General features: G+C 50.4%; 1 protein-coding gene across 1 annotated transcript in view; it reads right to left on the reverse strand.

Annotated features, from left to right (window-relative positions):
• sntb1 (syntrophin, basic 1) overlaps positions 1-27,419 on the reverse strand; it is a 145,709-nt gene that overhangs the window by 31,455 nt on the left and 86,835 nt on the right. The window contains exons 4-5 of the mRNA XM_072466915.1: positions 26,148-26,355; positions 16,377-16,519 (exon numbers count right to left, since the gene is read on the reverse strand). Coding sequence (XP_072323016.1) covers positions 16,377-16,519; positions 26,148-26,355 — 351 coding nt within the window. The remainder of the gene's footprint in view (positions 1-16,376; positions 16,520-26,147; positions 26,356-27,419) is intronic.

Genomic DNA, 27,419 nt, shown 5'->3' on the forward strand with positions numbered 1-27,419 from the left:
ACATAATTCCTCATCTCTTCCCATTAAAGATTGCCTAGCCACTGTATCTCTTAAAATTGAGACTTCTTTACCTGCTCCTCCTGATACACATGAGTAAACTTTACCCACACAAGTAAATTCTTTAAATACATCTGGCACCTTCTTAACAATTACTTCTTGACCAGGCTGTACAATCGTTTGCATCTCCTTCGCTTCACTTGGGCTTTCCTTTACCACTCTAACAAATCCCACTGTCTTATCCTGTTTTACCACATCAGCCTTCCCAGTGCTTTTCTTCAACCACCAACACTGTGACTTTACATGGCCTAGTTTATTACAGTGAAAACATCTGAAACTTTTCATTTCTTTTCCACCCTCCTGGATTTCTTTTTAAATCTGAGGTACTCTCTCTTTATTGTCTCCCATCAGATCACCTTTACCTTTACCACTTGAGTATTTCTCATGTCCCCAGTTTCTATCCCTCACCGGTTGAAACTGGTGTCGGAAACCAATCTTTGATTTATGAACTAATTCATAATCATCTGCCATTTCCGCTGCTAATCTCGCAGTTTTAACCCTCTGTTCTTCCACATGAATTCTCACTACATCAGGAATTGAATTTTTAAACTCCTCCAAAAGTATAATTTCTCTGAGAGCTTCATACGTTTGGTCTATTTTCAAAGCCCTTATCCACCTATCAAAATTACTCTGTTTGAGCCTTTCAAACTCCATATATGTTTGACCAAATTCTTTCCTTAAATTTCTAAACCTTTGTCTGTAAGCTTCAGGCACTAGCTCATATGCACTTAAGATGGATTTCTTCACCTCCTCATACGTTCCAGATACCTCCTCCGGTAGTGATGCAAACACTTCACTAGCCCTACCTACCAGCTTTGTTTGAATCAGTAATACCCACATGTCCTGTGGCCATCGCATTTGTTTAGCTACCTTCTCAAATGAAATGAAAAAGGCTTCTACCTCCTTCTCGTCAAACCTTGGCAATGCTTGGACATATTTAAATAGATCCGCACCACGTCTTCGACTATGACGCTCTGTCTCATTATCCTCATCCAGCTCCTCCAACTGTAGGTGTTCCTTTGCGTCTGCCATTTTTAACTGATTTTCATGTTTCAGGGCCATTTTCCGAAGTTCAAACACTCTCTTTTTCCCTTTCCTCTCTATCTCTTTCTTTGTTTCTTTCTTCTCTGTCCTTTTCTTTTTCCTCTCTATCTCTTTCTCTTCCCGCGCTCTCTTTTTCGTATTCAAGCCGCTTTAATTCTTTCTCATGTTCCATTTGATTAATTTGCAACTGAACTTTTGCCATTTCCCATGAGTCAAACTCTATCTCAGGCAACTTTAAATGCTTAACCACCGCCATAATTACCTAATCTTTTCGCATTTTGTCAGGTAATGTTAACTGCAATGTTTTTGCCAGACCCAACAGTCTGCTTTTCATCTCTGTCCGTAAAGTACTGCGTGTGACAGTTTTCACCCCCAAAAACTTCTGAGCCTCTGAAAGAGCCATTGTCCACAACACACTCCCCACTTAAACTAAAACGCCACATCGGAAAAGCAACAATCCTTCACTGTCTTTAAGTTCACAAAAGCCAATCCAATAGATAGACTTTTATCCCCCTCGAGCCCCAATTGTTATGGGTGAGGCATTTTCAGAACCCCAAAATGTATCATGTTGCTTTTCCGAGCACACGGCTTGTTCCCTAGGTGTGGGATTACAATTATGGACACGTGGGTTTTTAAACACAAAACAATGTTTATTCCATGAACTCAACTTAACATCTTAAATAAACATTGGATCTCTTAGCTTACTTCAAAGATAACTCCGAAAATATTACAGCAATAAATAATTCCTCAAAATGTTCCTTCAAACTTCCAAGAGACTTAACACCTTTAAACAGAATCACATCAGGTTAAAGGCTTTACTATTATGAGTTTAAACCACCCAAATGATCTAGAGATAGTCTTTCATGGCAGAGATCACAGCAAATCCAGCTCACTGCAAAACACAGACACTCCCCAAGCTCTTTTCCTCCAAACTGAAACTTCAAAATGACTGAACTGCTCAGCTCCACCCACTCTCTGACATCACTGTTTCTTAAAGGTACATTTCTTAAACATCCATGTCTTAAAGGTGCTCTCACATGACAGCAACATACTTTCCTATCTATTTTTGTGTCTCTGCAAACTTAGCCATGCCTTCGCTCCCCTCATCTAAGTCAGTGATGTGAATTGTAAAAGGTTGAAGCCCCAGCACAGGCCCCTATTGGACACTACTCGTCACATCCTATCAGTGAGAAAAAGACCCATTTATACATACTCTCTGTTTTCTGCCAGACCAGACAATCTTCTATCCGCGCTAATATGATACCCCCGACACCACAAACTTTTTTTTTGCAATAACCTATGATATGGCACCTTATCAAATGTTTTCTGGAAATCCATACTCCTTCAGATACATAGAAGTTCCCTTGGCAGAACAGCAGGGGGGTTCTCCCTGGTGTCCTGGGACCGATAGTTACTCCTCAAATGAAGCAGATTATCTGCCCGTGGTCAGATTCTTGTTTGTGGGATCTTGCTATGCGCAAATTAGCTGCCGTGTCTCCTGCAATACAGCAATGGCCATGCTTCCAAAGTACCTCATTGGCTATAAAATGAGTTTGGTGAATTCAGGACATGAAGGGTGCGACAGAAATGTTTTCTTTTTCTTTCGAAGTAACTGCACAATTCTAGCCCAGTTCCGTAAATGCACGACTGACTCAGACGTCGGAATTTGCATTCTGTGTCTTGTTTACAAGTGGATTTCTTCCCAAGCCCTTTATTTTCCATTTTTCACCCATTTAACAGGCGTGATCTCCACGCATGTATACTCAACCTTATTAATAATAATAATAATTAATCACACCCTTTTGCTTCCTCTTTCCTGTTCCTGGGCAGCGCCCTTTGGGGTTTCTCAAGCTTCTGATTTACTGTCTCAGCTACGCTCATATTTCAGTTCGGCGTCTCCACACCACCCAATGGGAACCATACTCCTTTCTCTCCTCTTCCTTTGGCCCATCAGCAACGCTACAAGAAGCTACACAGAGAACTTACACCACAGAAATAGGCCATTCAGCCCAACTGGTCCCTGCCAGTGACACCAGTCTTCATCTTGCCCGATCAACGCATCCTTCTGGCCCAATCTCTGCCCGTGTAGGTACCTTCCCTCAAATACATCCAGACGATTTGCCTCAACTACTCCTCTTGGGGGCACGTTCCTTATTCTCACCGTTCTCAGGGAATCCGGGAGAAACCTCTTCGCCCAGCTGGGATTTATTAAGACACTTCTATCCCTTTTCAGTTCTGCAGAGGGGCCATTTGGAATCTCGTTTCTTTCTCCTCAGATGCTGCCAGACCTGGTGGGTTTATCCAACACTTTCTGTTTTTAGCTCAGATTTCCAGCACGTATTTTGCTTTTGTTTGGATTCATTAGTGGCCATCTCATAAGCGAGGGGTGAAAGGTCATCGGGGGGTCGGCAGGAATGTGGGGTCGAGGTTACAATCACACCAGCCGTGATCTTATTGACTGGCTGGAGCAGGTTCATGCGGCCGAATCGTTTCTTCCTGCTGCTAGCTCGCATGTTTCTATGTAAACTCTCCATCTTCAGAAAGTTTATGTTCAATTCTCCTGCTGCTTTTACTTTGCAAGTAAGGGTCGAAAAGGCTTTGACCTTGAACTTTGCCTGAAATGGACCCCTGACCTACACAAAGGGGGCGGGGCATCTGCGACCCCCCCCCCCTCTGATTGTCCCCCAACAAGGGCTGACGTCTTTAGAAGAAAGGGAGAGGTTGGAGCGTGCGAATAGGGAGGGAGAGAGAGAGACAGAGAGCGAGAGAGAGAGGGGCACACGGTTTAAAATCTTTTTCTTGTAGCTACAGTGTGTGCAAACGAGGGCAGGGCCGACCAGTGGTTTCACATCAGTCACTTAGACGATGAGCGTTCGAGGTTACGGGGTCTTTGAGGGTGATGTTGCATTGTTCAAGAACCTTTCTGCTTTTAAGGATGAACACGGGGGTATGGAGCTGACAAGTAACTGACACCGGGACCCACAAGCGAGCCAAGACTGCTTGAAACAGACTCCAAAGTAAATATTACTCAAACACCAGTGACTTTCCAGTCGCTTTCTCTGTCAGACAAATAGCAATGTTTACACCCTGCGAAACTTTGGAAAACAGCAGCTGAAAGTTTCAAAGTGAGTCAGCCTGAAGATTAAGAGTCGAGGAGCGATTATGCCCAATTCACTGACGCCGCACAAGGATCCCATCGTGCTGGGCTGGGGGGACGGGGGGTGGGATTGGTGTAAATAATGCTCATAGTGGTTTCCTCCATTTCAGAGGAGGGGGCCTGACGGTGATACTGACCCCGCGGCAGAACGACAATGCCTAGGTTGTGGAGGTGAGGGTCACGGTGAGGTCATAGTAGAAAAATCACCTGACAGTGAGCAACCTTTCATCCCGTTGTCTCAATAACTTTTCAAAGAGGAGCTCGTGCGGAGGGAGGGAGGGAGAGAGGGAGGGAGGGAGGGAGGGAGAGAGGGAGGAAGGGAGGGAGGGCAGAGAGGGAGAGAGGGAGGGAGGGAGGGAGAGAGGGTGGGAGGGAGGGAGGGAGAGGGAGGGGAGAGAGAGGGGGAGGGAGAGAGGGAGGGAGGGAGGGAGAGAGGGAGGGAGGGAGAGAGGGAGAGAGGGAGGGAGGGAGAGTGGGAGGGAGGGGGAAGGGAGCGAGGGGGGAAGAGAGGGAGAGTGGGAGGGAGAGCTGGACTGCAGCATGCGGATGACCGTTTATTCTATTTTGGGAAATGTTTTAATTACATTTTAAGCGTTTGGTGGTATGTATTAGGGGTCATGTGGGACTGTGAAGCCGTGATGCTATTGGCTGAAAGATCCCGGGTCCTGGTTGGCTGCTGACTCCTGGCTCCGCCCTGAAGGCGGAGTATAAGAACCCGAGCTTCTCCCCGCCGCTTCATTCTGTTGCTGAGCTGCTGGGGACAAGTCTCGCTTAATAAAGCCTGGATCGACTTCATCACTTCTCGTCTCTCTCGTAAGTCATTGTGCGCCACATAGCGTTTCATACAAAACTACAAAACATACAAATGAAAAACTCCTTAACCAAACACAAATCCCAAAGAAATCCCCAAAACAATCTACCAACCCGTGAAACACAAAATAAAAAATAACGGAACACCCTATTTACTCACGCCCCCCAACAGTTAACAGTGACCAATTCTCTGAAACACAATATAAACGGCCGCCATCTCCGATCGAACCCTTCAATCGACCCCCTCACAATGTATTTCACCTCTTTGAGGTGTAAAATCTCCGTCCAATCCCCTCGCCACGGTGAAGCACTCGGCAGTGTCGCTGACCTCCAGCCCAACAGAATCCGTGCCTCCAATGAGGTGAAGACATCCGCTCCCCGCACTCGCCCACAGTCCCAGCACATCCGTAACCCCACAGATAGCCACCAAAGGTCAGAGCTCGAACTCAATATTTAGGATCGCTGACATGATGTTGAAAACGGACCTCCAGAAAGCCGCCAGCTTAGGACGGGACCAGAACACGTGTGTGTGTGTGTGGTGTGCAGGCCCCCGCAAGCAGCGCTCGAACCTACCTTCCACCCTCTCTGAAAAAAACCCAGCTCATTCCAGCCTCACTGAGGTGCGTTCGAAACACGACCTTCAGCTGGATAAGGCTCAGTCTCGCACATGACGATGTAGCATTCGCCCTCACTCCACACCCCCTCCTCCAGTATTGGTCCCAATTCCTCCCCCCATTTCGCTTTCACCCCTTCCATTGAACTCAACTCTTCCCCCGTTATCCCCGCCGTACATGCCAGACACACTGCCCTCCTCCAACCCCGAACAGGAGAGAATCCTCTCCAATAAGGAAGATGGCGGCATCACCAGGAAATCCCAGAACAACCTCTCAACAAAGCTCTGAACCTGGAGGTACCGAAACAGGCCAGAGCCTGACAGCCCAAGCTCTCCTCCAAGCTGGCAAAGCACCCCTCCAAAAATAAATCCCCCGCTCTCTCAGGCCCTTTCTCTCTCCATGCACCAGATGTGAGGTCCAGCCTTGCCGGCTCAAACGGGAGCCAGCCTTGGAACTGCCCCCAACTTGAAGTTGCCTCCACATCTTTAACGTGGACACTACCACTGGGTTTGTTGAGTACATCGCCGGCACCAACGGAACTGACGCCATTACCAACGCCCCCAATCTTGTCCCTCCACATGACCCCGACTCCACCTGAACCCAGAGAGCCCCGGGTTCCTGCCCCACCCCCAGCTCCTTCTCCGCAATGGCCGCCCAATAATAAAACAGCAAATCTGGCAGCGCGAGGCCCCCTCCACCCCCCCCCCCCCCCCTTCCCCACCTGTCTCTCTCCCTCTGGAGGACCACCCTCCGAATTCTCGGGGCCTTAACGACCCAAATAAAGCCAGAAATAAGCCAATCAACTCTTCGGAAAAATGACATGGGGAGGACACTAAAATTAAAATAAAATCCCCGGCAAGATGTTCATCTGAACCGATTGGACCTGGACTGACAATGGCCATTTATTCTTAGATATAGCAAACATGACAACCCCCCACACCAAACCAATACATGATACAAAGGAACTGATACCTTATCCACAGCAATTCCCCTCATTCCATTGTGAAACACGGTAACAATTCCTCAGAATCAGTCGCATTAAATCAAAGACCCCCCCCCCACAAAAGAATTCAGAGATTCTCTCTGCCCAAACTTCATGGTAACTGCGGCAACGGGACCCCCGAGTATCCCGAGGCTGGGCTGAGATTGTCAACACTCTGCTATTGGCCCAGAGTCTCCAGGAATTGAAGGTCAATCTCGAGGACACTGCTCTGTGCAATCCTGGAGAAATATCATCGAGGCGTTGTGCTTTCCAAGTGGTGTAGGAAGGCTGAGAGTCACAAGGATGGGCGTGTTGTGCATTTTGGTCAGAAAAATGGAAAGGCAACCAATTATGTAAATGGGGAGAGACTTCAGGGAGCTCCGTTGCAGAGGGATCTGGGATCCTCGTGCATGAGTCACAGAAAACGAGCATGCAGGTACAGCAGATAATAAAGGAAGCAAATGGAATGTTGGCATTTATAGCAAAAGGAATAGGGTATAAAGGTAAGGAAGTGTTGCAACTGTACACGGCATTGCTGAGACCGCACCGGGAGTATTGAGCACAGTTTTGGTCCCCTTATTTGAGGAAAGATGGAGTGACATTGGAGGCAGTTCAGAGGTTCACTAGATTGATTCCAGCGATGAGGGGTTTGTTGTACGATAGAGATGGAGCAGTTTAGGCCGATACTCTCTGGAGTTTAGAAGAATGAGGGGAGATCAAATTGAGGTTGACAAGATGCTAAAAGGTCTGGATAAAGTCGACGTGGAGCGGATGCTTCCGCTTGTGGGACATTCTAGAACGAGGGATATAGTCTCAGGATACGAGGTAGCAAATTTAAAACAGAGTTGAGGAGAAACTACTTCTCCCAAAGGGTTGTGAATCTGTGGAATCGCTCCCCCAGAGAGCGGAGGATGCTGGGACAGTGAGTAAATTTAAGGAGGAGTTTGACGGGTTTTTAATCGGTTATGGGTTGAAGGGTTATGGAGAATGGGCAGGACGGTGGAGTTAAGGCCAGGGTGGGATCAGCCAGGATAGAATGGCGGAGCAGACTCGATGGGCCGATTGGCCTAATTCTGCTCCTGTATCTTATGAACTTCTGTTGGCCGACTAATTGCTGGAGCGAGTTGGCAAATCATCTGATCAGACCTCCAGGAATACATTTTTTAAAAAAAATAATATTTTATTGAAAATTTTTGGTCAACCAACACAGTACATTGTGCATCCTTTACACAACATTGTAACAATACAGATAATAATGACCTTTTTTAAATTTAAACAAAAACAACAACAAATAAATAAATATTAAATAACAAAAAATAAAAACTAGCCCTAATTGGCAACTGCCTTGTCTCAGGCCACACACCCCCCCCCCATCCCCCCCCCATCCCTCCCCCCCCCCCCAAGTCCTGGGCCGCTGCTGCTGCCTTCTTTGTTCTCCCCTATCTATCTTTCCGCAAGATATTCGACGAACGGTTGCCACCGCCTAGTAAACCCTTGAGCCGACCCCCTTAGGACGAACTTAATCCGCTCTAACTTTATGAACCCCGCCATATCATTTATCCAGGTCTCCACCCCCGGGGGCTTGGCTTCTTTCCACATTAGCAATATTCTGCGCCGGGCTACTAGGGACGCAAAGGCCAAAACATCGGCCTCTTTCGCCTCCTGCACTCCCGGCTCTTGTGCAACCCCAAATATAGCCAACCCCCAGCTTGGTTCGACCCGGACTCCTACTACTTTCGAAAGCACCTTTGTCACCCCCATCCAAAACCCCTGTAGTGCCGGGCATGACCAAAACATATGGGTATGATTCGCTGGGCTTCTCGAGCACCTCGCACACCTATCCTCCACCCCAAAAAATTTACTGAGCCGTGTTCCAGTCATATGTGCCCTGTGTAATACCTTAAACTGAATCAGGCTTAGCCTGGCGCACGAGGATGACGAGTTTACCCTGTTTAGGGCATCTGCCCACATCCCCTCCTCAATCTCCTCCCCTAGCTCTTCTTCCCATTTCCCTTTTAGTTCGTCCATCATAGTCTCCCCTTCGTCTCTCATTTCCCTATATATATCCGACACCTTACCGTCCCCCACCCATTTCTTTGAGATGACTCTGTCCTGCACCTCTTGTGTCGGGAGCTGCGGGAATTCCCTCACCTGCTGCCTCGCAAAAGCCCTCAATTGCATGTACCTGAATGCATTCCCTTGGGGCAACCCATATTTCTCGGTCAGCGCTCCCAGACTCGCAAACTTCCCATCCACAAATAGATCTTTCAATTGCGTTATACCTGCTCTTTGCCACATTCCATATCCCCCATCCATTCCCCCCGGGGCAAACCTATGGTTGTTTCTTATCGGGGACCCCCCCAGTGCTCCAGTCTTTCCCCTATGTCGTCTCCACTGTCCCCAAATCTTCAGTGTAGCTACCACCACCGGACTCGTGGTATAGTTCCTTGGTGAGAACGGCAATGGGGCTGTCACCATAGCCTGCAGGCTCGTCCCCCTACAGGACGCCCTCTCTAATCTCTTCCACGCCGCTCCTTCCTCCTCTCCCATCCACTTACTCACCATTGAAATATTAGCGGCCCAATAATACTCACTTAGGCTCGGTAGTGCCAGCCCCCCCCTATCCCTACTACGCTGTAAGAATCCCTTCCTCACTCTCGGAGTCTTCCCAGCCCAAACAAAACCCATAATACTCTTTTCTATCCTTTTGAAAAAAGCCTTCGTGATCACCACCGGGAGACACTGAAACACAAAAAGGAATCTCGGGAGGACCACCATCTTAACTGCCTGCACCCTCCCTGCCATTGACAATGCTACCATATCCCATCTCTTGAAATCTTCCTCCATCTGTTCCACCAACCGCGTCAAATTTAGCCTGTGCAATGTGCCCCAATTCTTAGCTATCTGGATCCCCAGGTAACGAAAGTCTCTTGTTACCTTCCTCAACGGTAGGTCTTCTATTTCTCTACTCTGCTCCCCTGGATGCACCACAAACAGCTCACTCTTTCCCATATTCAATTTATACCCTGAAAAATCCCCAAACTCCCCAAGTATCCGCATTATTTCTGGCATCCCCTCCGCTGGATCCGCCACATATAGTAGCAGATCATCCGCATATAAAGATACCCGGTGTTCTTCTCCTCCCCTAAGTATTCCCCTCCATCCCTTGGAACCTCTCAGCGCTATCGCCAGGGGCTCAATCGCCAGTGCAAACAGTAATGGGGACAGAGGACATCCCTGCCTTGTCCCTCTATGGAGCCGAAAATATGCCGATCCCCGTCCATTCGTGACCACACTCGCCACTGGGGCCCTATACAACAGCTGCACCCATCTAACATACCCCTCTCCGAACCCAAATCTCCTCAACACCTCCCACAGATAATCCCACTCCACTCTATCAAATGCTTTCTCGGCATCCATCGCCACTACTATCTCCGTTTCACCCTCTGGTGGGGCCATCATCATTACCCCTAACAACCTCCGTATGTTCGTGTTCAGCTGTCTCCCCTTCACAAACCCAGTTTGGTCCTCATGAACCACCCCCGGGACACATTCCTCTATTCTCATTGCCATTACCTTGGCCAAGACCTTGGCATCTACATTGAGGAGGGAGATTGGTCTGTAGGACCCGCATTGTAGCGGATCCTTTTCCTTCTTTAAAAGAAGCGATATCGTTGCTTCTGACATAGTCGGGGGCAGTTGTCCCCTTTCCTTTGCCTCGTTGAAGGTCCTCGTCAGTAGCGGGGCGAGCAAGTCCAAATATTTTCTGTAAAATTCAACTGGGAATCCGTCCGGTCCCGGGGCCTTTCCCGTCTGCATGTTCCTAATTCCTTTCACCACTTCTTCTACCGTGATCTGTGCTCCCAATCCCATCCTTTCCTGCTCTTCCACCTTGGGAATTTCCAGCCGATCCAAAAACTCCATCATTCTCTCCCTCCCATCCGGGGGTTGAGCTTCATACAATTTTTTATAAAATGTCTTAAACACTTCATTCACTCTCTCCGCTCCCCGCTCCGTCTCTCCATCTTCGTCTCTCACCCCCCCTATTTCCCTCGCTGCTCCCCTTTTCCTCAATTGGTGTGCCAGCAATCTGCTCGCCTTCTCTCCATATTCATACTGTACACCCTGCGCCTTCCTCCATTGTGCCTCTGCAGTGCCTGTGGTCAGCAAGTCAAATTCCACATGCAGCCTTTGCCTTTCCCTATACAGTCCCTCCTCCGGTGCTTCCGCATACTGTCTGTCCACCCTCAAAAGTTCTTGCAACAACCGCTCCCGTTCCTTACTCTCCTGCTTCCCTTTATGTGTCCTTATTGATATCAGCTCCCCCCTAACCACCGCCTTCAACGCCTCCCAGACCACTCCCACCTGAACCTCCCCATTGTCATTGAGTTCCAAGTACTTTTCAATGCATCCCCTCACCCTTAAGCACACCCCCTCATCCGCCATTAGTCCCATATCCATTCTCCAGGGTGGACGCCCTCTTGTTTCCTCCCCTATCTCCAAGTCTACCCAGTGTGGGGCATGGTCCGAAATGGCTATAGCCGTATATTCCGTTCCCCTCACCCTCGGGATCAATGCCCTACCCAACACAAAAAAGTCTATGCGTGAATAGACTTTATGGACATAGGAGAAAAACGAGAACTCCTTACTCCTAGGTCTACTGAATCTCCATGGGTCCACCCCTCCCATCTGCTCCATAAAATCCTTAAGCACCTTGGCTGCTGCCGGCCTCCTACCAGTCCTGGACTTCGACCTATCCAGCCTTGGTTCCAACACCGTGTTAAAGTCTCCCCCCATTATCAGCTTTCCGGTCTCTAGGTCTGGGATGCGTCCTAGCATTCGCCTCATAAAATTGGCATCGTCCCAATTCGGGGCATACACGTTTACCAACACCACCATCTCTCCCTGTAATTTGCCACTCACCATCACGTATCTGCCCCCGTTATCCGCCACTATAGTCTTTGCCTCGAACATTACCCGCTTCCCCACTAATATAGCCACCCCCCTGTTTTTCGCATCCAGCCCCGAATGGAACACCTGCCCTACCCATCCTTTGCGCAACCTAACCTGATCTATCAGTTTCAGGTACGTTTCCTGTAACATGACCACATCTGCTTTAAGTTTCTTAAGGTGTGCGAGTACTCGTGCCCTCTTTATCGGCCCGTTAAGCCCCCTCACGTTCCACGTGATCAGCCGAGTTGGGGGGCTTCCCACCCCCCCCCTTGCCGGTTAGCCATCATCTTTTTCCAGCTTCTCACCCAGTTCCCACGCGGCTGTATTTCTCCCAGACGGTGCCCCCCCGCCCATCCTTTCCCGCACCCACTCCCCCCTTTCCCCAGCAGCAGCAACCCAGTAATTCCCCCCTCCCCCCCCCCCCCCCCGCTAGACCCCCCGCTAGCGTAATTACTCCCCCCATGTTGCTCCCAGAAGTCAGCAAACTCTGGCTGACCTCGGCTTCCCCCCGTGATCACGGCTCGCCCCGTGCGGCGCCCCCTCCTTCCTGCTTCTCTATTCCCGCCATAATTATCATAGCGCGGGAACCAAGCCCGCGCCTCTCCCTCGGCCCCGCCTCCCATGGCCAACGCCCCATCTCCTCTCCCTCCCCACCTCCCCCCATCACCACCTGTGGGAGAAAGAAAAGTTACCATACCGCAGGATTAATCATACAATCCCTCTTCGCCCCCCCCCCCCCCCCCCACTCGTCCCACCACTTTGTCCAAACGTTCATTTTCGTAGTCCAATCATTCCAATTTTTCTTCTACAATAAAAGTCCACGCTTCATCCGCCGTCTCAAAGTAGTGGTGCCTCCCTTGATATGTGACCCACAGTCTTGTCGGTTGCAGCATTCCAAACTTTATCTTTTTTTTGTGAAGTACCGCTTTGGCCCGATTAAAGCTCGCCCTCCTTCTCGCCACCTCCGCACTCCAATCTTGATAGACGCGGATCACCGCGTTCTCCCATTTACTACACCGAGTTTTCTTCGCCCATCTAAGGACCATTTCTCTATCCTTAAAACGGAGAAATCTCACCACTATGGCTCTGGGAGCTTCTCCTGCTCTCGGTCCTCGCACCATAACTCGGTATGCTCCCTCCACCTCCAACGGACCCGTCGGGGCCTCCACTCCCATTAACGAGTGCAGCATCGTGCTCACATATGCCCCGACGTCCGCCCCCTCCACACCTTCAGGAAGGCCAAGAATCCTCAAGTTGTTCCTCCTTGCGTTATTTTCCAGTGCCTCCAACCTCTCCACAGATCGTTTCTGGTGTGCCTCCTGTATCTCCGACTTCACCACCAGGCCCTGTATGTCGTTTTCATTCTCTGCTGCTTTCGCCTTCACGACCCGAAGCTCCTGCTCCTGGGTCTTTTGTTCCTCTTTCAGCCCTTCAATCGCCTGTAATATCGGGGCCAACAACTCTTTCTTCATTTCCTTTTTTATCTCCTCCACGCAGCGTTTCAAAAACTCTTGTTGTTCAGGGCCCCATATGAAACTGCCACCTTCCGACGCCATCTTGGTTTCTGCTTGCCTTCCTTGCCGTTGTTCCAAAGGATCCGCTGCAATCCGGCCACTTTCCTCTCCTTTTTCCATCCGTGTCCAGGGGGAACACCCTTCTGGTTTACCGCACGGTGTTTTCAGCCGTTAAAATTGCCGTTGGGGCTCCTATCAAGAGCCCAAAAGTCCGTTTCACAGGGAGCTGCCGAAACGTGCGACTCAGCTGGTCATCGCCGCACCCGGAAGTCTCCAGGAATACATTTAATTACGGTTGGCAACCGTTGGGGTAATTCTGAGGTTTGGGCTGACGAATTGCAGCTGTAAACGGGCAGCACGGTAGCCTTGTGGATAGCACAATTGCTTCACAGCTCCAGGGTCCCAGGTTCGATTCCCCGCTGGGTCACTGTCTGTGCGGAGTCTGCACATCCTCCCCGTGTGTGCGTGGGTTTCCTCCGGGTGCTCTGGTTTCCTCCCACAGTCCAAAGATGTGCAGGTTAGGTGGATTGGCCATGATAAATTGCCCTTAGTGTCCAAAATTGCCCTTAGTGTTGGGTGGGGTTACTGGGTTATGGGGATAGGGTGGAGGTGTGGACCTTGGGTAGGGTGCTCTTTCCAAGAGCTGGTGCAGACCCGATGGGCCGAATGGCCTCCTTCTGCACTGTAAATTCAATGATAATTCTATGATGATGTATCGGTCGTAGCTAGGCCTGTCAGGAAGAGCAAGCAACATGCAGCTGTTCCATTTGGGGCTTCCCACATTTTACACTCCAAAGAATGGGGACATTACGACACAGCTGCCTGGCTCAGAGGCAAAGGTGTTAGCCGCTAACTGTATTTCCACGAGGTCGCATTGAACGGGTCCAATGATTTTCAGCCCCTTAAAGTCGTCAATACTTGTTAATCCTCAAATCACCTGACTGTCTGAGCATTTACGTACTCAACCACAAGGTGGAGCATGCACCTGCTTTAAAATGTTAACCCACAAATAAATCAAGGCATCACCTGGAGCGAATTCAGAAGCGACATACGCTTAAGAAAAGCACCTTGAGCATCATAAAAATGCTATCGCGGAGGTGTAACGTCAAGCCGAGGGAAGAGATGTAATCAAGGACAGAGCGCCTGATACCGTTAAGTGGGTTTTAAGTAAGACCATAAAAAGGGAAGGGAGTGAAGAGGCTAATGGAAGGAGTTCCTGATATCGGAGCCCAGGCAGCTGATGGGGCAGGCGGATATCCACAGGCTCAGAATCCCAAGAACGGAGAGTTGGGGGGGAGGGTCAGGTTTACATTAACAGGAACATAATGTAGTACAGGAGTTCTTCACATCAGAGCAATGAACTACAGGGTGCAATACAAACTTCAGGTTCACTTTGATCCAGGATTAAATTTAAATTAGGGGCTGTTTAGCACAGGGCTAAATCGCTGGCTTTGAAAGCAGACCAAGGCAGACCAGCAGCACGGTTCAATTCCCGTAACAGCCTCCCCGAACAGGCGCCGGAATGTGGCGACTTGGGGCTGTTCACAGTAACTTTATTTGAAGCCTACTTGTGACAATAAGCGATTTTCATTTCATTTCATTTAGTCGTTCCACACTCTTTCTTAAAGAGATGCAAATGTTCAATAAATATCCAAGCCTGCGGCCTTTCTATCCGGAGGAATAGAATATAAGGGACATAGAAGTCATGTTTCGGCAATACAAAGCCCAGGTTAGACCACAGGAGCCACAGTTCTGGGCATCACCCCGTAAGAAGGATATATTGCACTTGGAGTGCCCATAGTGTGGATTTACCAGAATAATACCGGGACTCCCAAGGGTTATATTGTAAAGAGAGTTCAACAAACCAAGCCTGTATTCCCTGCAATTTAGAAAGTATAAGTGGTGATCTGATGGAGGTTTGTGGAGTTTTTTTAGGGGAGGTGGTGAAGTATTTCAATTCAATACAAATCTGGAATTAAAATTCGAAAGATGCCCATAAAACTATTGTTGATTATTGTAAAAACCCATCTGGTTTACTGATGTCCTTTAGGGAAGGAAATCTGCCGTCCTTACCCGGTCTGGCCGACACGTGACTGCAGACCGACAGCAATGTCATTGACGCTTAAATGCCCTCTGAAATGGGCCAGCAAGTCATTCCATTCGAGGGCATTTAGAGGCGGGCAATGAATGCTGGACTTTGTTTTTCCCCAATCTACCCTATTTCCAATGGTTGGGGGCGGCGTATAGTCCGACCATGACAGGCACGCCTTCCAGCAGTGAAATTAGGAAACACTTCTGCACATGGAGGGTGGTAGTTTGGAATTCTATCCTCCAAATGATGCCGAAGATATCAAGGAATACAGAGTAAATGTGCATAAGTGGTGTTCGGTGACAAACCATGATCCAGCCACGGTCTCACTCAATGGCAGAACAGGCTTGAGGGGCTGTTCCTACTTTCCTCTCTGTTCGATCTAAAGATGGATAATCCTGCACGAGACGCAGTGAAAAAGGTAGAAATGGCTAAATGTAAAGAATAGAAGAAACATTTGTCAAAATCTGTGCAGCACCTGTTTAATTCAATTTACACATTTTTTTTTTAAACTGTTCTTGGGACATGGGCATTGCTGGCTAGGCCAGTATATATTGCCCCATCTCGAATTGTCCTTGAGAAGGTATAGCTCATGTGGGGTAGGTACACCCACTGTGCTGTTAGGAAGGGAGTTCCAGGATTTTGACCCAGCGACAGTGAAGGAAAGGCCGATATATTTCCCAGTCAGGATGGTGTGTGAGGTGGAGAGGAACCTGCAGGTGGTGACGTTCCATCCGGCTGCTCGCCTTGTTTCCCCTCTCAGGTATGAGGTTTGGAAGGTGCCCTTGCAGGAGCCTGGGCGAGATGCCGCGGTGCATCTTGCAGATGGTACCCACGGCTGGCACTGTGGCAGAGGGAGGGAAGACTGAAGGTGTGGGGAGGGGGCGGGGTGCCGATCCAGCTTTGTCCTGGGTGGCGTCGAGCTTTGTGAGTGCTGTCGCAGCAGCACCCATCCAGACAGGTGCAGGTGTGTAGTCGATGGTGGACAGGCTTTGGGGGGTCAGGAGGTGAGTTGATCCCTGCAGAATTCCCAGTCTCTGACCCTGCTCTTACACGGTCGATGAACTAGAAAACTTATTGCCAAGAAAATCACGATTCCGTGGTAAACTGAAGGAAGCATTGATTATAGATAGGGAGGTTTGTAGTTTCTCCTTACCTGGTAGCGAGTAACGGGTAGGTGTGAGCTGGGCTGAACCAGGATTCTTTCATGCGAGGCATGCTGGGGTAGACCACCATGTCCTTTTCAGTGATTACAACCAGTACAGGCTTCCATTGCTGCTTCTCACTCTGTCCCAGTGACTGGATGAAGAAAGAAATGGAGAGCGTTAAGGAGTCATTCATCCCATCGCCTCTTAGACAACAACAACCCACATTTATACAGTGCCTTCAGCACCTTTCACTACCTCAAGACATCCCAAAATGCATTGCAGCCAACAAAGAACTTTTCAAAAGGGTAGGAAAGGGGAAATTGTCCCAGGGCATTTCGAGAATACAACATCTGAAAAAAATCCATACCGCAAGACTTCCCAGGGTGCTTTACAGCTAATGTTATATTCCTGACGTGTAGTCACGGTTGTAATATAGCAACTGTAGTGGCCAATTTGTGCACAGCAAGATCCCACCATGACAATGACTAGATAATGACAGGGCAACATGGTAGTGTGGTTGCTTCACAGCGCCAGGGTCCCAGGTTTGATTCCCGGCTTGGGTCACTGTCTGTGCGGAGTCTGCACGTTCTCCCCGCGTCTGCGTGGGTTTCCTCCGGGTGCTCTGGTTTCCTCCCACAAGTCCCGAAACACGTGCTTGTTAGGTGTTAGGCTCCCTCAGCGCTGCACTCCCTCAGCGCTGCGCTCCCTCAGCGCCACGCTCCCTCAGCGCCACGCTCCCTCAGCTCCCTCAGTGCTGCACTCACTCAGTGCTGCGCTCCCTCAGCGCTGCACTCCCTCAGCGCTGCGCTCCCTCAGTGCTGCACTCACTCAGCGCTGCGCTCCCTCAGTGCTGCACTCACTCAGCGCTGCGCTCCCTCAGTGCTGCACTCACTCAGTGCTGCGCTCCCTCAGCGCTGCACTCACTCAGCGCTGCACTCCCTCAGTGCTGCGCTCCCTCAGTGCTGCACTCACTCAGCGCTGCGCTCCCTCACGCCACGCTCCCTCAGCTCCCTCAGTGCTGCACTCACTCAGCGCTGCGCTCCCTCAGCGCCACGCTCCCTCAGCGCTGCGCTCCCTCAGCGCCACGCTCCCTCAGCTCCCTCAGCGCTGCACTCACTCAGTGCTGCGCTCCCTCAGCGCTGCACTCACTCAGCGCTGCGCTCCCTCAGTGCTGCGTTCCCTCAGCGCTGCGCTCCCTCAGCTCCCTCAGCACTGCACTCACTCAGTGCTGCGCTCCCTCAGCTCCCTCAGTGCTGCACTCCCTCAGTGCTGCGCTCCCTCAGCTCCCTCAGCACTGCACTCACTCAGTGCTGCGCTCCCTCAGCTCCCTCAGTGCTGCACTCCCTCAGTGCTGCGCTCCCTCAGCTCCCTCAGTGCTGCACTCACTCAGCGCTGCGCTCCCTCAGCGCCACGCTCCCTCAGCGCTGCGCTCCCTCAGCGCCACGCTCCCTCAGCTCCCTCAGCGCTGCACTCACTCAGTGCTGCGCTCCCTCAGCGCTGCACTCACTCAGCGCTGCGTTCCCTCAGTGCTGCGTTCCCTCAGCGCTGCGCTCCCTCAGCTCCCTCAGCACTGCACTCACTCAGTGCTGCACTCCCTCAGTGCTGCGCTCCCTCAGTGCTGCGTTCCCTCAGTGCTGTGCTCCCTCAGTGCTGTGCTCCCTCAGTGCTGCACTCACTCAGCGCTGCGCTCCCTCAGCGCCACGCTCCCTCAGCGCTGCGCTCCCTCAGCGCCACGCTCCCTCAGCTCCCTCAGCGCTGCACTCACTCAGTGCTGCGCTCCCTCAGCGCTGCACTCACTCAGCGCTGCGCTCCCTCAGTGCTGCGTTCCCTCAGCGCTGCGCTCCCTCAGCTCCCTCAGCACTGCACTCACTCAGTGCTGCACTCCCTCAGTGCTGCGCTCCCTCAGTGCTGCGTTCCCTCAGTGCTGTGCTCCCTCAGTGCTGTGCTCCCTCAGTGCTGCACTCACTCAGCGCTGCGCTCCCTCAGCGCCACGCTCCCTCAGTGCTGCGCTCCCTCAGCGCTGCACTCACTCAGCGCTGCGCTCCCTCAGTGCTGCGTTCCCTCAGCGCTGCGCTCCCTCAGCTCCCTCAGCACTGCACTCACTCAGTGCTGCGCTCCCTCAGCGCTGCGTTCCCTCAGCGCTGCGCTCCCTCAGCTCCCTCAGCACTGCACTCACTCAGTGCTGCGCTCCCTCAGTGCTGCGTTCCCTCAGCGCTGCGCTCCCTCAGCTCCCTCAGCACTGCACTCACTCAGTGCTGCGCTCCCTCAGTGCTGCGTTCCCTCAGTGCTGTGCTCCCTCAGTGCTGCACTCACTCAGCGGTGCGCTCCCTCAGCGCCACGCTCCCTCAGCGCTGCGCTCCCTCAGCGCCACGCTCCCTCAGCTCCCTCAGCGCTGCACTCACTCAGCGCTGCGCTCCCTCAGCTCCCTCAGCACTGCACTCACTCAGTGCTGCGTTCCCTCAGTACAGTGCTCCCTCAGTGCTGCGCTCCCTCAGTGCAGCGCTCCCTCAGTGCTGTGCTCCCTCAGTGCTGTGCTCCCTCAGTGCAGCGCTCCCTCAGTGCTGTGCTCCCTCAGTGCTGTGCTCCCTCAGTGCTGCGCTCCCTCAGTGCTGCGCTCCCTCAGCCCCCTCAGCACTGCACTCACTCAGTGCTGCGCTCCCTCAGTGCTGTACTCACTCAGCGCTGCGTTCCCTCAGCGCTGCGCTCCCTCAGTGCTGTGCTCCCTCAGTGCTGCGCTCCCTCAGTGCTGTGCTCCCTCAGCGCTGCGCTCCCTCAGCTCCCTCAGCACTGCACTCACTCAGCGCTGCGTTCCCTCAGCGCTGCGCTCCCTCAGTGCTGTGCTCCCTCAGCGCTGCGCTCCCTCAGCTCCCTCAGCACTGCACTCACTCAGTGCTGCGCTCCCTCAGTGCTGTACACCCTCAGTGCTGCGCTCCCTCAGCGCTGCGCTCCCTCAGTGCTGCGCTCCCTCAGTGCTGCGCTCCCTCAGTGCTGTGCTCCCTCAGCGCTGCGCTCCCTCAGCTCCCTCAGCACTGCACTCACTCAGCGCTGCGTTCCCTCAGCGCTGCGCTCCCTCAGTGCTGTGCTCCCTCAGTGCTGCGCTCCCTCAGTGCTGTGCTCCCTCAGCGCTGCGCTCCCTCAGCTCGCTCAGCACTGCACTCACTCAGCGCTGCGCTCCCTCAGCGCTGCGCTCCCTCAGCACTGCACTCACTCAGCGCTGCGCTCCCTCAGCGCTGCGCTCCCTCAGTGCTGCGCTCACTCAGCTCCCTCAGCGCTTCACTTCAAAAGGTTGTCCCAAAATATCCCAAGCTCCCTTTAATCAGCATTCTGAATACAACTTGCTGCATGATAATTGGATACCACGTTCAGATTTTAATCTTCTTCCAATTCTGAGGTGCGTGGGCTAACTAACTGGACAGAAACAAATGAGTATCCTCCAGCCAACATTGATTTCCTTTCACATGCAACCTCTGAATGTTAATTATCCTGCCTGCCCTCCAACACACTGCACACGGCCAGAGAGATCTGGAAGTCTCCTGTTTACAACATGCTCAGTATCTTCTACGTAAACTCTCTTGAAAAGGTGGTGGGGCGGGGACTGTTGGGCATGGAGGAAATCTGGGGGTGTCACCTGGAGTGGTAGCCCTGCCCGTCACACCCCAATGCCAGAGCTGCAGAAGCTGATTACCTGGATGGAAATGTGAGAACATTCTTAATATTCTTCCATGTGGGTGTGGACATCGCAGGGCAGGACCAGCATTTGTTGCCCATCCCAAATTTATCCTTGAACTGGGCGACTTGCTGGGGCAGTTAAGAGCCAACCACATTGCTGTGGGTCTGGAGTCACGTGTAGGCCAGACCAGGTAAGGACGGCAGATTTCCTTCCCGAAAGGAGGAACCATTATGTTTTCATAACAATTGATGATTGTCATCACGGTCGCCGTGGATCAGTTTTATATTCCGGATTTATTAATTGAATTTAAATTCCACCAGCTGACATGGTGGGGTTTGAACCCGTGTCCCTGGAGCATTGGTCTGGGCGTCTGGACATTGGCATTACCCACTGACATTACAACTATCCCCTTGGCTCTTCCGATAAATCGACAGGTTTGTAGATATTTGAGACAATATTACATACCTGGCAAGAACATCAAAATCAAATGGTCTTGGCCATTGAAGATTGTGGAGATGGAGGTCAGGCCCGCCCCAATGGCGACGATCTTTGGGGTGTTGGAAATCCCGGAGCTGATGGAGGGGAGGAGGGCCGATGGCATGGCCTTTGCCTCTCTAACTGCCCGGCGAAGGATATTGCTGGATTGGCGGCCTGGCTGGCGGACCTGTATAACGTCCACCGGCTGGAGAAGACTAAGTTGGAGTTGAGGGGGTCAGCGGAGGGCTTTTGAGACATGGTGGGGGCTGTTCATGACCATGTTTGAGAAATTGTTTGCAGTGCTGCTGGGGTAGGGGCGGGGGAGAAGAGGGAAGGGGAGGGAGTGAAAAGGAGGGGAAATTGTACAAACTATTAACTGTGGGGGTGTTGAGAACGTTATTGATTTGTGTTGTGTTATTGAATATGTTTGGACTATGCGGGCGGCACGGTAGCACAGCAGTTAGCACTGTTGCTTCACAGCTCCAGGGTCCCAGGTTCGATTCCCAGCTTGGGTCACTGTCTGTGCGGAGTCTGCACGTTCTCCCCGTGTCTGCGTGGGTTTCCTCCGGGTGCTCCGGTTTCCTCCCACAAGTCCCGAAAGACATGCTGTTAGGTGAATTGGACATTCTGAATTCTCCCTCTGTGTACCTGAACAGGCGCCGGAATGTGGCGACTAGGGGATTTTCACAGTAACTTCATTGCAGTGTTAATGTAAGCCTACGTGTGACAATACATTTTTAAATATATATATTTTTTAAATCAAATGGTCTCCCTCTTCACGTGATCTTTTTGTTGCCTGATGAAAAAAAATCACAGAGGGAGGATCCCTGAGGGGGAACCACTCCTCCGAGTCCAAAATCAAAAAAAAACCCAGAGTAAGGAGCAACCCTTATCTCAGAGAGTCCATCGTGCGATGGACTGATCAAGGCTCCAGAGAATTAAAGAGCCGCGCTTCAGAAAATATGGCTTTATAATTGCGGGAAGAGTCGTAAAAGAGACAACTTGAAACAAAAGTTAGCTTAAAATAAACATCTGACGAAAATTACGCCTCGCAATTGCAAGCTTCTATGCCTGAGGCAGAATCTTGCTCGTCGGGAGGCCAGATCGGAGCTATCGGTATATCGGATTTGCGGTATTCCCTGATTTCCTGAAAATAAACATCTGGGAAATGGGAAACACTGTGAGCTGTGTGTGCTCAATTCCCCAATCGACGTTCCCTTCCCTTGACAAACCAGGCTTCAATCCACAAGCAGATTCAGGGCCAGCCTTTCTCTCGTTTCCTTTCTGAAAGGAAGGATGCCATAATGATGTTAGTTTAATTAGAAGTCAATATTTGAACGTTTCTTGAGGTTTTGCCCTGAGTTCTTAGAATGCAGGAAAGGCTATCATTGGCGAATTGCGTAACTGGGGAACTCCAGTCTGAAAAGTAACCTTCGGTTTGTGTGTCTCGGCATCAAGCAGTACCAGAGGAGGCCGTTTGGCCCATCGAGGCAGTGCCAGCCCTTTGGAAGTCCCATTCACCTGCTGTTTTCTTTCTCCGTCAATATTTTTCTTTTTCAAGTATTTATTCAATTCTCTTTTGAAAGTTATTATTGAATCTGCTTCTGCCGCCCTTTCAAAGAACAAAGAACAAAGAAAAGTACAGCACAGGAACAGGCCCTTCGGCCCTCCAGGCCTGTGCCGACCATGCTGCCCATCTAAACTAAAATCTTCCACACTTCCGGGGTCCGTATCCCTCTATTCCCATCCTATTCATGTATTTGTCAAGATGCCCCTTAAATGTCACTATCGTCCCTGCTTCCACCACCTCCTCCGGCAGCGAGTTCCAGGCACCCACTACCCTCTGTGTGAAAAACCTGCCTCGTACATCTACTCTAAACCTTGCCCCTCTCACCTTAAACCTATGCCCCCTAGTAATTGACCACTCTACCCTGGGGAAAAGCCTCTGCCTATCCACTCTGTCTATGCCCCTATAATTTTGTAGACCTCTATCAGGTCGCCCCTCGACCTCCTTCGTTCCAGTGAGAACAAACCAAATTTATTCAACCTCTCCTCATAGTTCATAGAATTTACAGTGCAGAAGGAGGCCATTTGGCCCATCGAGTCTGCACCGGCTCTTGGAAAGAGCACCCTCCCCAAGGTCAACACCTCCACCCTATCCCCAGAACCCAGCAACCCCACCCAACACTAGGGGCAATTTTGGACACTAAGGGCAATTTATCATGGCCAATCCACCTAACATGCACATCTTTGGACTGTGGGAGGAAACCGGAGCACCCGGAGGAAACCCACGCACACACGGGGAGGATGTGCAGACTCCGCACAGACAGTGGCCCAAGCCGGAATCGAACCTGGGACCCTGGAGCTGTGAAGCAATTGTGCTATCCACAATGCTACCGTGCTGCCCTGAATAGTTAATGCCCTCCATACCAGGCAACATCCTGGTAAATCCCTTCTGCACTCTCTCTAAAGCTTCCACATCCTTCTGGTAGTGTGGCGGCCAGAATTGAACACTATATTGAACATCGGCCTCCCCGAACAGGCGCCGGAATGTGGCAACTAGGGGCTTTTCACAGTAACTTCATTGAAGCCTACTCGTGACAATAAGCGATTATTATTATTATTATTATTATTATACTCCAAGTTTGGATAACTAAGGTTCTATACAGCTGCAACATGATTTGCCAATTTTTATACTCCCCCGGGCCAATGAAGGCAAGCATGCCATATGTATTCTTGACTACCTTCTCCATCTGTGTTGCCCCTTTCTGTGACCTGTACACCTAGATCTCTCTGACTGTCAATACTCTTGAGGGTTCTACCATTCACTGTATATTCCCTACTTGCATTAGACCTTCCAAAATGCATTACCTCACATTTGTCGGGATTAAACTCCATCTGCCATCTCTCCGCCCAAGTCTCCAAACAATCTAAATCCTGCTGTATCCTCCGACAGTCCTCATCGCTATCCGCAATTCCACCAACCTTTGTGGCATTCGCAAACTTACTAATCAGACCAGTTACATTTTCCTCCAAATCATTTATATATACTACGAACAGCAAAGGTCCCAGCACTGATCCCTGCGGAACACCAGTAGTCACAGCCCTCCAATCAGAAAAGCACCCTTCCATTGCTACTCTCTGCCTTCTATGACCTAGCCAGTTCTGTATCCATCCTTAATTGTGAGCTTAAGTGGGGTGTTCTTTCAGACGGGTGGTGCAGACTCGATGGGCCGAATGGCCTCCTTCTGCACTCTTGATTCTATGATAACTTGCTGTGTAAAACAATTCTTATTTCCCATAGATGCAATTTTTTGCACGCCCTGAACATAAATATTTCCTTTCGACATCCGAGAGTGATAATCGTTTTCCAATGAGGATATTCAAAATGCAGATCAAGGTTTTATTCGGAGCTACAGTAACGTGGAGAGTAACCAACCACAAGTTCTTTTTACACTGTTGCTGGCTTTCTCGAACAACTATTTTTTTCCAGGGAGGCCAGTGAGAACATTTAATTATAGCTCGAGGAGCCTGTCCTCTGTGGATGGACTGCCAGAATTCTGCTCCTACCAGATTCAATTCATTTGCCCCAAGAGGGCTGGGGTGAGTTAATTGTGCAGTCCTGAATGAAAGCCCTTAAACATCGGCCAGCAATTCTGAGCTTGAAGAAACAGCAACAACAATAACCGTGTATTTATCAATCCTGTTAAAGAATACTCCTTTCTGTTCTGTATTTGAATAAGAAGCCTTTCAGGCAGGTTGAGAAGTAAAAAGTGATTCTGCATTTGTAGCCTGGAGGTCAATAGAATCCAATTACCCACTTTGACAAATGGTAGCAGCCCTTCCAGAAACAACAGCAAGTTAATTCCTCTTTATCCCTTGCAGAGGTCAATGCCCTACAAGATATTATTGCAGACTGCCTACGTTGCCTGTTTCCTGTTGCTCCATTGTGGCTATCTGCTACCTCGCTTTCGCTTTTGTTTTTCAAAATGTGCGATAAATAATACTGCAGTGACCCTCTGAAAGTATTAAACTTTCCTCATGCCCTCAAAGTAACATTTGTCCAAAACATAAGGGGCCTAGTGCAGAATCGTCACTGATAAACCTCGTAAGGAACTCAGCAGGAACTTTGCTCAGGGTGATGGGAACGTGGAACTCACTGCCACAGATAGTTATCTTCCCAAAGCTCCCCACAAATAGTTCAGATGCATTTTGAGTGGAAGTCGGAGGGTACCGCTTTGAGCCCAGTGGAAAGCCGCATTGAACAGAAAGGATATAAAGGGCTGGATTTCCGCCGCGTCAGGGAATTTCATGCTAGGATTCAGTAGCACAGTGGTTAGCACTGTTGCTTCACAGCTCCAGGGACCCAGGTTCGATTCCCGGCTTGGGCCACTGTCTGTGCGGAGCCTGCACGTTCTCCCCGTGTCTGCGTGGGTTTCCTCCGGGTGCCCCGGTTTCCTCTCACAGTCCAAAGTCCTGCAGGTTAGGTGGATTGGCCATGCTAAATTGCCCTTAGTGTCCAAAAAGGTTAGGTGGGGTTACTGGGTTACGGAGATAGGAGGAGGTGTGGGCTTAGGTAGGGTGTTCCTTCCAAGGGCCGATGCAGACACGATGGGCCGAATGGCCTCCTTCTGCACTGTAAATTCATTGATTCAATGATTCCATCCACTCCCAATTTCCGCTGGCGCGGGAGATGGGTGCGGGCTTGCATTCCCGACCTGGCCATCTCCCTTGCAGGGGTAGGCATCTCTTCACGCCCCTCCCCCACCACCCCCACCCCGCCCGCGCAGCTATTGTGGAGCCGGACCAGCTTGTGAAGGACCTGTGGTTGACGGACCCTCAGAGGATTCACGGACTGAAGTCCGGATCCAAGGTAAGTTTGAAAAGTCTTACCTTCGCACACGGGGCAATTCTTGATTCTCTCTCCTCAGACGCTGCAAGACATACCGAGTGTTTCCAGCACATTCGGTTCTTATTTCAGCTTTCCAGCATCCTCAGTATTTTGCTTTTATTACATTGCATCCATGTAAAGTCGCATCGTTATCATAATAAATTGTTCCAAAGATGCCGACGGTGATAAATTGTTCATAAAAGAGAAATCCAAGAAGATTTGACCCCTCGGGGCCTCCCAGATGCTTTACAGCTAATGATGTAATCCCGAGGTGTAGTCACTGTTGTGATGTAGGGAATCTAGTGGCCAATCTGTGCACAGCAAGATCCCACAATGGCAACATGATAATGTCCAGACAACCAGTTGTTGTGCTGTTGGCTGAGGGGGTAAATATTGACCAGGGCACCAGGAAAACCCCTCTACTCTTCAAAATAGCGGCCACTGGATCCGCCGGGGAGCTTCAAAGTCGCATCCATAAGGTAGCCATGACTACCAATAACATCACGCTCCTCGAGTGGACCAATCAGCAACATGTTGGAGACACACTACATGAGCATTTACAAAAGTACGCCCCCTTCAATCGCGTATTGTTACGGCCAAAAAAACTTACCAAGGTTTTTGGTGGAAGGCTTAATGAGAATGTGCATTCCAACAAATTATGGTGGGTTTCAGAAACTGGCAAACTCTATTCATACAGCTCCTGAAATGAGCCAGCAGTTACTGGATAAGAAGCACTCTTACCTTTTCTGCTAGCCAGCCAATGTGTCGTATCTCTCGACACCCAGCTATCCCTGTCCTTCCCAGTTGATCTTTGACTTCTCCGATGACCTTAGCCGTCAGGTTGTTGGCGTTAGTCTGAACAGTATTGAACCAGGCTTGTGCTGTGCTGGGATCCTTACACCGCAGGACAACTGTGTACTTGCAGTCGGGGGAATGGAGCTCAAACTGCCTAAAGGAGACGGCAATTAAAATAACGAAGCCGGGTCAACATTTACGATTTAGCAGGCCCTTCACCACTTCGAGAAATAATGGGGCCGATTCTCTCGTTGCGCTTCTGTGCCGGACTCTGGGCCCTGAAGGTTAGGCAAGGCCGTCACAGAGAGACCTCAACTGCCACCTGCACTCTACACCCTTATCTTTTTCGAAACATGGGAACAGGAGGAGACTATTCAGCATCTTGGGCGTGTTCTGCCAGTCAATGAGGTCATGGCTAATCTGTCACCCAACTCAATGCGCCAGTCTTTGCCCATAACCTTCATTACCTTTGGTTAACATAAATCTACCAATCTCAAGATTCAGAAAGAACAGTTGATCCAGTGCCAATTGTGATTTGTGGAAGAGAGTTCCAAACTTCTATCGCCCTGATCCTCTACAGCCAATCACAATGAGGGGGAAATCTGCCCTGATCAAGACGGCTTTTGCCTTTTATTTTTTTTTAATTAACTCGTGGGATGTGGGCGTCGCTGGTTAGCCCAGCATTTATTGCCCATCCCTAATTGCCCCTTGAAAATGTGGTTGGGAGCTGCCTTCTTGAGCCTGCTGCAGTCCAAGTGGTGTAGGTACACCCACAGTGCTGTTAGGGAGGGAGTTCCAGGATTACGACCCAGCCACAGTGAAGGAACGGTGATACATTTCCAAGTCAGGCTGCTGAGTGGCTTGGGGCTTCCCGGGGGCGGTGTTCCTAAGTCCCTGGTGCCCCCTTTGTCCTTCTAAGTGGTTGAGGTCACTGGTTCGTTAGGTCATTTCTCGCTGAAGTTACGTTTGGTGCTCCCTGCTCTGTGTCAGGTCTACCTGGGAGTTGCAAAAACACACAAGCAATAGGGCTGACCCTTGCATGCCAGCACCTGTGGTACAGGGTGATGGTTAAGGGAGGGACAGTGAAGTATGCGATCACGGTTGGGGTAGAGCCCATCTAAAATGAAACTGATGACAGTTCAAAGTCAATCTGAAACAACAGGCCTGGAACTATGGAGAAAAATGTTGCGACATGATTCCTAGGCGGGTCCATTAGGG

The sequence above is a fragment of the Scyliorhinus torazame genome, chromosome 11 (genome assembly GCF_047496885.1).
Source record: "Scyliorhinus torazame isolate Kashiwa2021f chromosome 11, sScyTor2.1, whole genome shotgun sequence".
Taxonomy (NCBI): domain Eukaryota; kingdom Metazoa; phylum Chordata; class Chondrichthyes; order Carcharhiniformes; family Scyliorhinidae; genus Scyliorhinus; species Scyliorhinus torazame.